This window comes from Carcharhinus amblyrhynchos, unplaced genomic scaffold, assembly GCF_965287045.1.
Source record: "Carcharhinus amblyrhynchos unplaced genomic scaffold, sCarAmb.v2.hapA scaffold_920, whole genome shotgun sequence".
NCBI classification, from domain to species: domain Eukaryota; kingdom Metazoa; phylum Chordata; class Chondrichthyes; order Carcharhiniformes; family Carcharhinidae; genus Carcharhinus; species Carcharhinus amblyrhynchos.
The window spans coordinates 43,832-53,676 of NW_027650660.1; the positions used below are offsets into that span (position 1 = coordinate 43,832).

Below are 9,845 nucleotides of genomic sequence, written 5' to 3' on the forward strand. Positions count from 1 at the left end.
GACGGTTGAGATTCGAAATTTCGAAAAGTGGCCAATGGGAGGGCGCGGCGCCGGACAGCGGTGGCAGACGATTGGTGCAGAGCTCGGCTGGGGGCGGCCCACGTGGGGGCGGCGGCAGTGATTGGCAGACGAGGGGCTGGCCCACGTTGGGCCTCCCAATCCCGATTGGTGGAGACGGAGGGTGGGCGGAGAGGCCGACCTTGGAGCGGCTGCTGATTGGTCCGAAAGGGCGGGAGGGGGCAGGCAACGCGGCTACGTTGAGGAGCAGTGATCCAATTCGCCAGTCAGGACAGGGGGCGGGGTACGCTACCGGCAGGATCCATTGCCGATTGGCTAACGTGAACGCTGGCGCGAGCCGATAGGCTGACTCCTGCCACCAGGCGGGGCCAATGGAGGAGGTGGGGGGTGGGAAAATCAGCGAGTTGGAGGGAGGTGGAAGCTCTGCGGCGGCGGCCGAAAGCGAGATACAGCGGAGAAGAGGCAGAGGTCGCCGAGAGAGGTCAAGCCGGGGAAGGGATCGGGAAGCGATGGCAGCGGTGAGTCTACCTTTCTCCGTCCTCACTCCCCTTTCCTCCCTCACCCACCCTCGGGCTTGGGGCCTAGAAGCCCGTTTGCGCAAGCGCTGCCGCCGTCTCGCCGCTGGGTCCCAGACCGCAGGCGCTTTCCCGGCCTTGTCCTTGTGCGCAGGCGCTGTCCCGGCGTTGATCTCCAGCGCAGGCGCACTGACAATTGGGGGTGGAGGGCAGGGTATTTGGGATGGGGCAAGTTGGACTGGGGTAAACACTGTAAGAAGCCCCACAACACCAGGTTAAAGTCCAACAAGTTTATTTGGTAGCACAAGCCAGAAGCTTTCGGAACTCGCTGCTCCTTCATCAGGTGAGTGGGAGCTGTGTTCACAGACAGGGCATATAGAGACGCAAACTCAATTTACAAAATAATGGTTGGAATGCGAGACTTTACAGGTAATCAAGTCTTAAAGATACAGACAATAGGGATCTTACAGAGCCTTATAATGAAGTGGTTGGATAGGGTAGAGGTAGAGAGATTCTTCCCACTTAGAAAGGACAGCAGGACCAGAGGGCACAGCCTCAAAATAAGGGGGGGGGTGCAGTTTAGATCAGAGTTGAGGAGGAACTTCTTCGCTCAAAGGGTGGTGAATCTCTGGAATTCCCTGCCCATTGAAGTGGTGGAGGCTACCTCGCTGAATATATTTAAGTCACGGGTAGATAAATTTCTGATAGACAGGGGAATTAAGGGTTATGGGGAGAAAGCAGGAAAGTGGAATTGATCCACTTCAGATCAGCCATGATCTTACTGAATGGTGGGGCAGGTTCGAAGGGCTAGATGGCCTACTCCTGCTCCTATTTCTTATGAGTGGAGACAGTGTTAAGCACAGGTTAAAGAGATGTGTATTGTTTCCAGACAGGACAGCTAGTGAGATTTTGCAAACCCAGGCAAGTCATGGGGGTTACAGATAGTGTGACATGAACCCAAGATCACAGTTGAGACCGTCCTCATGTGTGCGGAACTTGGCTATCAGTCTCTGCTCAGCGGCTCTGCGCTGTCGTGTGTCGTGAAGGCCGCCTTGGAGAACGTTTACCCGAAGATCAGAGGCCGAATGCCCGTGACCGCTGAAGTGTTCCCCAACAGGAAGAGAACAGTCTTGCCTGGTGATTGTTGAGCTGTGTTCATTCATCCATTGTTGTAGCATCTGCATGATCTCCCCAATGTACCATACACCTCAGGACATCCTTTCCTGCAGCGTATCAGGTAGACAATGTTGGCCGAGTTGCAAGAGTATGTGCTGTGTACCTGGTGGATCGTGTTCTCACGTGAGATGATGGCATCCGTGTCGATGATCCGGAACAACTTGCAAAGGTTGCTAACCCGAGGCATACGATACATTGGGGAGACCGTGCAGATGCTACGACAACGGATGAATGAACACTGCTTGACAATCACCAGGCAAGACTATTCTCTTCCTGTTGGGGAACACTTCAGCGGTCACGGGCATTCGGCCTCTGATCTTCGGGTAAACGTTCTCCAAGGCGGCCTTCACGACACACGACAGCGCAGAGTCGCTGAGCAGAGACTGATAGCCAAGTTCCGCACACATGAGGACGGTCTCAACTGTGATCTTGGGTTCATGTCATACTATCTGTGACCCCAATGACTTGCCTGGGCTTGCAAAATCTCACTAACTGTCCTGTCTGGAGACAATACACATCTCTAACCTGTGTTTAACCCTCTCTCCATTCACGTCGTCTGTACCTGTAAAGACTTGATTATCTATAAAGACTCGCATTCCAACCATTATTTTGTAAATTGAATTTGTGTTTTTATATGCCCTGTTTGTGAACAGAACTCCCACTCACCTGATGAAGGGGCAGCGCTCCGAAAGCTAGTAGCTTGTGCTTGGACTTTAGCCTGGTGGTGTGAGACTTCTTACTCTGTCTACAAGAAGCAGGACAAATCCAACTCAGCCAATTACCGTCCCATTAGTAAAGTGATGGAGAGGTTCGTTGACAGCGCTATCGAATGACACTTATTCAGCAACAACCTGCTCAGTGACACCTAGTGTGGGTTTTTCCAGGGTTACTCAACTCTCGACTTCATTACAGCCCTAGGTTCAATCATGGGACTGAGCTGAACTCCAGCGGTGAGAGTGACAGCCCTTGACATCAAGGCTCATTTGACCCAGTGTGGCATCAAGGAGCCCTAGAAAACTGGAATCAGTGGTTATCCGGGGAATACTCCCCGCTGGGACAAAGGAAGCAGGTTGTGATGGCTGGAGGTCTCAGCTCCAGGACATCTCTCCATATTGAAAGATTTTGAGTACAGGAGGGATATCTTGCTGCAATTATGCAGAGCCTTGGTGAGGCCACACCTGGAGTATGGTTTGCAGTTTTGATTTTATCGTGTGAGGAAGGATGCTCTTTCTCCAGAGGGAGTACAAAGAAGATTTAAAGTAAAGTTTATTTATTGGTGTCACTAATAGGCTTATATTAGGCTTACATGAACACTGCAATGAAGATATTGTGAAAATCCCCTAGTTGCCACACTCCAGTGCCTGTTTGGGTACGCCGGGGGAGAATTTAGCATGGCCAACGCATCTAACCAGCACATTACCAGACTGATTCCTGGGTTGGCTGGTCTGTCATGAGAAGAGATTGAGTCGGTTAGGATTACATTCACTGGAGCTCAGAAAAGTGAGAGGTGGTCACACAGAAACCTATAAAATTCCAATCGGACTAGATGGGGTAGATGGAAGAAAGATATTCCTGGTGGTGGGGGTGTCCAGAACCAGGAGTCACGTTTTGAGGATACAGGGTAGATAGTTTAGGACAGAGATGAGAAGTTTCTTCACCCCGAAGTATGGTCAGCCTGGGGAATTCACTACCACAGAAGGTAATTGAGGCTCGACAGACTGGAGGGACTGATTGTGGACAAGTCCCCAGGACCGGATGGAATGCATCCAAGGGTTCTGAAAGAAATGGCGGAGGTGATAGCGGATGCCTTGGTGATTATTTTCCAAATGTCGCTGGATTCCAGGGAAGTGCCGGGAGATTGGAAAACAGCTAATGTTACGCCGTTGTTTAAGAAGGGTGGCAGGCAAAAGGCGGGCAATTATAGGCTGGTTAGTTTAACGTCTGTTGTAGGAAAAATGTTAGAATCCGTGATCAAGGAGAAAATAGCGAGGCATCTTGAGGAGAATTGCTTGATAGAGCAGACGCAGCACGGTTTCAGTAAGGGGAAGTCGTGTCTGACGAATTTATTGGAGTTCTATGAGGATGTGTCTAGGGCGGTGGATAGAGGAGAGCCGGTGGATGTGGTGTTTCTTGATTTTCAGAAGGCGTTTGACAAGGGGCCTCACAGGAGGTTATTATAGAAGGTCAGGGGGCATGGAGTTGGGGGTAGGGTGTGGATAGAGGACTGGCTGTCAACTAGGAGGCAGAGAGTGGGGGTCAATGGGTGCTATTCGGATTGGTGGTTGATGACTAGTGGAGTGCCCCAGGGGTCGGTGCTGCGGCCTCAGCTATTCACCATTTATATAGATGGTCTGGAGGAGGGAACCGAGTGTATGGTGTCGAAATTTGCTGATGACACCAAGATTGGTGGAACGGCAAATTGTGTGGAGGGTGTGGAGAGTCTGCAGAAGGATCTAGATAGGCTGGGCGAGTGGGCCAGGAACTGGCAAATGGAATTTAATGTTGGCAAATGTGAGGTTGTCCGCTTTGGTAGGAATAATGGTAGGAAGGAGTATTACTTACGTGGTGAAAAACTGCAGCAGGCGACGGTGCAGAGGGACCTCGGGGTCCTTGTGCACGAGTCGCAAAAACCCAGCCTACAGGTGCAGCAGGTGGTCAGGAAGGCGAATGGGATGCTGGCCTTCATAGCGAGGGGGATTGAATATAAAAGTAGGGAGGTCTTGCTGCAGCTGTATAGGGCACTGGTGAGGCCGCAGCTGGAGTACTGTGTGCAGTTTTGGTCGCCGCACTTACGCAAGGATATTTTGGCCTTGGAGGGAGTGCAGAGGAGGTTTACTAGGCTGATACCGGAGTTGAGGGGGTTGAGCTATGAGGAGAGGCTGAATAAACTAGGCTTGTACTCGTTAGAGTTTAGAAGAATGAGGGGAGATCTCATTGAGACGTATAAGATGTTGAATGGGATGGATAGAATAGAGGTGGAGAGGCTCTTCACGCTCAGAAAGGACAGTAGGACTAGAAGACACAGCCTCAAGATAAAGGGGAGGGTGCGGTTTAGAACGGAGTTGAGGAGGAACTTCTTCACTCAAAGGGTGGTGAATCTCTGGAATTCTCTGCCTGTTGAAGTGGTGGAGGCTGCCTTGCTCAATATTTTTAAGACGCGGGTTGATAGGTTTTTGATAGGCAAGGGGATTAAGGGTTATGGGGAGAGGGCGGGAAGGTGGAACTGAGCCACGACAGATCAGCCATGATCTTATTGAATGGCGGGGCAGGCTCGAGGGGCTGGATGGCCTACTCCTCCTATTTCTTATGTTCAAAACATTGACTGTTTTCAAGAGGCAGTCAGCTATAGCTCTTGGAACAAAAGAGATCAAAGCATCTGGGGGGGGGAAGCAGAATCAGGCTATTGAACTTGATGATCAGCCAAAATCGTAGTGAAGGATGGAGCAGGCTCAAAGGGCTGGAAGGCCTCCTCCTACTTTCTTTCCTCAGGTTAGTGTCCCAGAGCCAACCATCTTCAGCTGCTTCATCAACGACCTTCCCTCAGTCATAAGGTCAGAAGTGGGGGTGTTCGCTGATGATTACACAATGTTCAGCACCATTCGCCACTCCTCAGATACTGAAACAGTCCGTGTCCAAATGCAGCAAAACCTGGACAATATCCAGGCTTGGGCTGACATGTGGCAGTAACGTTCTAGAGATTTTGAGATCCTGATCAATAAAAAGAAGGAAACATATGTCAGGTATCGGCAGCTGGGGTCAAGTGAAACCCCTGAGGAACATAGAGGGTGAGGGAGGACATTTAAAAGGGAAATCAGGAGGACACAAAGGGGACATAGCTTTTAGCAGAGAAGGTAAAGGAGAATTCAGAGAAATTCTGCAAGTATATTCAAGGTAGAAGAGTAACTAGGGAGAGAATAGAGCCCCTTTAAAGATCAACGAGGTTGCCTGTGTGTGGAGCCACAGGAGATGGGTGAGATCCTAAACAAACATTTCTCGTTGGTATTTACCATGGAGAAAGACGTGTAAACACAGTAAGAAGTCTCACAACACCAGGTTATAGTCCAACCAGTTTATTTAAGAGTAATCCCACAAGCTCTCAGAAACGGTGTTCCTTCGTCAGGTGTGTGGAAGGTTCTGATCAGAGAAAGGCGTATAAACACACACAGTTTACATGAAAGACATGTAAGCCGGGGAACCCGGGGAAGTAAACAGTGATGTCTTCAAAAGCATCCATGTTACAGAACAGGAGTTGTAGGAGGTCATAAAATGTATAAAGGTAGATAAATCCCTGGAAGCTGATCAAGTGTACCCCAGGACATTGTGGGAAGCTTGGGAAGAAATTGCTGGGTCCCTGGTGAAGACATTTGTATCATCGACAGCCGCAGTTGAGGTGCCAGAAGTCTGGAGGGAGGCAAATATTATGCCGTCATTTAAGGAAGGTGTCAGGGAAAAGCCTGGGAATTACAGACCAGTGAGCCTAATGTCAGGGATAGGTAAGTGTTGGAGAGGATTCTGAGAGACAGGATCTACAGGCATTCGGAAAGGTAAGGATTGATTGGGGATAGTCAGCACGGCTTTGGGAAATTGTGTCACAAATTTGATTGAGTATTTTGAAGGGGTGAGATAGAAAATAGATGAGGGCAGAGCAGTAGACGTTGTCTACGTGGACTTCAGTGAGGCTTTTGACAAGGTACCATGTAGTAGACTGGTCAGTAAGGTTAGATCACACGGGACCCAGGGAGAATTAGCCAACAGGATACAAAGTTGGCTTGCTGATAGGTGGAGGGTGCTGGGAGGGGGTTGTTTTTCAGACTGGAGACCTGTGACCAGCGGTGTGCCACAGGGATCGGTGCTGGGTGTTATTTATCATTGGGTGTTGCTAACCAGGGCAGGACTTGCACAGTTAATGTAGGGCCCTGAGGAGTGTTGTCGAACAGAGACCTCGGGGTGCAGGTAGATAGTTCCTTGAAAGTGGTGTCAAAGGTAGACAGGATGGTGAAGATGGCGTTTGGCACACTTGTCTTCATTGATCAGAGCACTCAGTACAGGAGTTGGGACATTATCTTATAACTGTACAAGACATTGGTAAGGCCACTTATTGGGTAATACGTACAATTCTGGTCACCCTGCTATAGGAAGGATGTCATTAAATTGGAAAGGGTGCGAAAAAGATTTACAAGGATGTTACCAGATCGCAAAGGTTTGAACTATAAGGAGAGCTGGATAAACTGGGACTTCTTTCTCTGGAGTGTAGGAGGATGAGGGGTGACCTTATAGAGGTCTATAAAATCATGTGGTGAACAGCCCAGGTAGGAGAGTACAAAACTAGAGGGCAGAGGTTTAAGGTGAGAGGGGAAAGATTTAAAAGGGAGCCAAGGGGTAACCTTTTCTCACACAGGGTGGTGTGTGTATGGAATGAGCTGTCAGAGGGGGTGGTAGAGGCGGATATAATTACAACATTTAAGAGACATTTGGACATGGAGGGGAAAGGGTTTGAGCGATGTGGGCCAATCACAGGTGATTGGAACTAGTCCGTTTAGAAAACATGGTCAGCATGGACTAGTTGGGCCAAAGGGCCTGTTTCTGAGCTGTATATCTCTATGACTCTTCATTCAACAGGTGCCAGGCAAAGCCTGTGTTCAACAAGGGAGGATCTAATCATCCACCCCCTGCTTAAAATTTAATGGCATTACCATTGCTGAATCCCCCACTATCAACATCCTGGGGGTTACCATTGACCAGAATCTGAACTGGACCCAGCCAGAGAAATACTGTGGCTCCCAGAGCAGGTCAGAGACTGGGAATCCTGCGGAAAGTAACTCACCTCCTGACTCCTCCCAAAGCCTGTCCACCATCTACAAGGACACAAGCCAGGAGTGTGATGGAATACTCTCCACTTGCCTGGATGAGTGCAGCTCCCAACAACACTCGAGAAGCTCGACACCACCCAGGACAAAGCAGCCCCCGCTCGATTGACACACTAACCCCCACCTTCAACATTCACTCCCTCCACCACCAACACACAGAGAGGCAGCCGTGTGGACCATCTACAAGACGCACTGCAGTGACTCACCAAGGCTCCTTCAACAGTAGGGGGAGTATCAGCCTGGATTATGGGGCTCAAATCCTAGAGTATATACATCTACCCCCGACAGTACAGCACTCCCTCAGTACTGGCACCGGGGGGAGCGTCAGCCTGGATTATGGAGCTCAAATCCTAGAGTATATACATCTACCCCCGACAGTGCAGCACTCCCTCAGTACCGGCACTGGGAGGGGGGGTGTGGGTGTAGATTCTGGCTGAGGGATGCTGCAGTGCTGTGTTTAAAACAGTTGACCAGCTCCCACTGTAACTCTTCTCCTTCTCTCCGGCAGAATTCCAACATGGAGAACCTCCCACCTCACATCATCCGCCAGGTTTGGAAGGAGATTTACACCTTAGCTGCAGAGCCTCCTGAGGGAATCAAGATTTATACCAATGAAGAAGACATCACTGACCTCCAAGCAACAATCGAGGGCCCAGGTATCACCTCCCCATCCTCAATCTCCCAGGTCACAGACAGCAGGGTTTGTTTGGGATTGATGCAGGACTTTGGGGAGAGAGCAGGGGCAGTGGGATTAGTTTGGGATTGATACAGGGCTATGGGGAGAGAGCGGGGCAGTGGGATTAGTTTGGGATTGATACAGGGCTATGGGGAGAGAGCGGGGCAGTGGGATTAGTTTGGGGATTGATACAGGGCTATGGGGAGAGAGTGGGGCAGTGGGATTAGTTTGGGGATTGATACAGGTCTATGGGGAGAGAGCGGGGCAGTGGGATTAGTTTGGGGATTGATACAGGACTATGGGGAGAGAGTGGGACAGTGGGATTAGTTTGGGGTTTGATACAGGGCTATGGGGAGAGAGTGGGGCAGTGGGATTAGTTTGGGATTGATACAGGACTATGGGGAGAGAGTGGGACAGTGGGATTAGTTTGGGGTTTGATACAGGGCTATGGGGAGAGAGTGGGGCAGTGGGATTAGTTTGGGGATTGATACAGGGCTATGGGGAGAGAGTGGGGCAGTGGGATTAGTTTGGGGATTGATACAGGGCTATGGGGAGAGAGCGGGGCAGTGGGATTAGTTTGGGGATTGATACAGGGCTATGGGGAGAGAGCGGGGCAGTGGGATTAGTTTGGGATTGATACAGGGCTATGGGGAGAGAGCGGGGCAGTGGGATTAGTTTTGGGATTGATACAGGGCTATGGGGAGAGAGTGGGGCAGTGGGATTAGTTTGGGGATTGATACAGGTCTATGGGGAGAGAGCGGGGCAGTGGGATTAGTTTCACTCTTTCTCTCTTTCCCTCAGATGGGACTCCCTATGCTGGTGGCCTATTTAAGATGAAGCTAGTTCTGGGGAAGGATTTCCCCGCTGTGCCGCCCAAGGCTTATTTCATCACCAAGATTTTCCACCCGAATGTCAGCCCCAGCGGTGAGATTTGTGTCAACGTGCTGAAGAGGGACTGGACAGCGGAGCTCGGAATCCGCCACATTCTCCTGGTGAGTGGGTAGCAGATCCACTGGGGGTCCCACTGAGACCACCCATGGGACAGGGGTGCTTACACAGGAGGAGGCCATTCAGCCCCTCGAGCCTGTTACACAGGAACGGGAGGAGGCAGTTTGACCCTTTATTGGGTGAATTTATTTGCTGTCTCTACATTGCGATGTCACTTTTATTACATCAGTGCCAGGTGTCAATGTATACGCTGACCATGTTTCTCCGTTCTCCACCCCCCCACCCCCCCGGCTCCTCCTGTGTGTGTGTGTGTGTCTGTCTGTCTCTCTGTGCCTCTCTCTCTGTCTCCGTGTGTCTCTTTTTCTCTCTCTGTCTCTTTTTCGCTCCCTCTCTCTCTCTCTTCCTGTGTCTCTCTTTCGCTCCCTCTCCGTCTGTCTGTCTGTCTGTCTCTCTTTTGCCCGCTCTCTGTCTGTCTGTCTGTCTGTCTGTGTTTCTCTTCCATCACCACTCTGCCCCCCCACCACCTCGCCTCCAGACAATTAAATGCCTGCTGATCCACCCGAACCCGGAGTCTGCGCTGAATGAAGAGGCCGGCCGCTTGCTGTTGGAGGAGTATGAGGAGTACGCCTCGAGAGCCCGGCTCCT

The 9,845-nt window shown here is 50.7% G+C and overlaps 1 protein-coding gene across 1 annotated transcript; it reads left to right on the forward strand.

Moving 5' to 3' along the window:
• Nucleotides 1-408: 408 nt before the first annotated feature.
• Nucleotides 409-9,839, forward strand: ube2s (ubiquitin-conjugating enzyme E2S; the record flags this gene model as incomplete). Its single annotated transcript, XM_080184759.1, has 4 exons — nucleotides 409-536; nucleotides 8,085-8,232; nucleotides 9,054-9,244; nucleotides 9,736-9,839. Coding segments are annotated over exons 1-4 (452 nt in total), but the record flags the coding sequence as incomplete, so codon positions are not given.
• Between the last annotated feature and the right edge of the window lie 6 nt (nucleotides 9,840-9,845).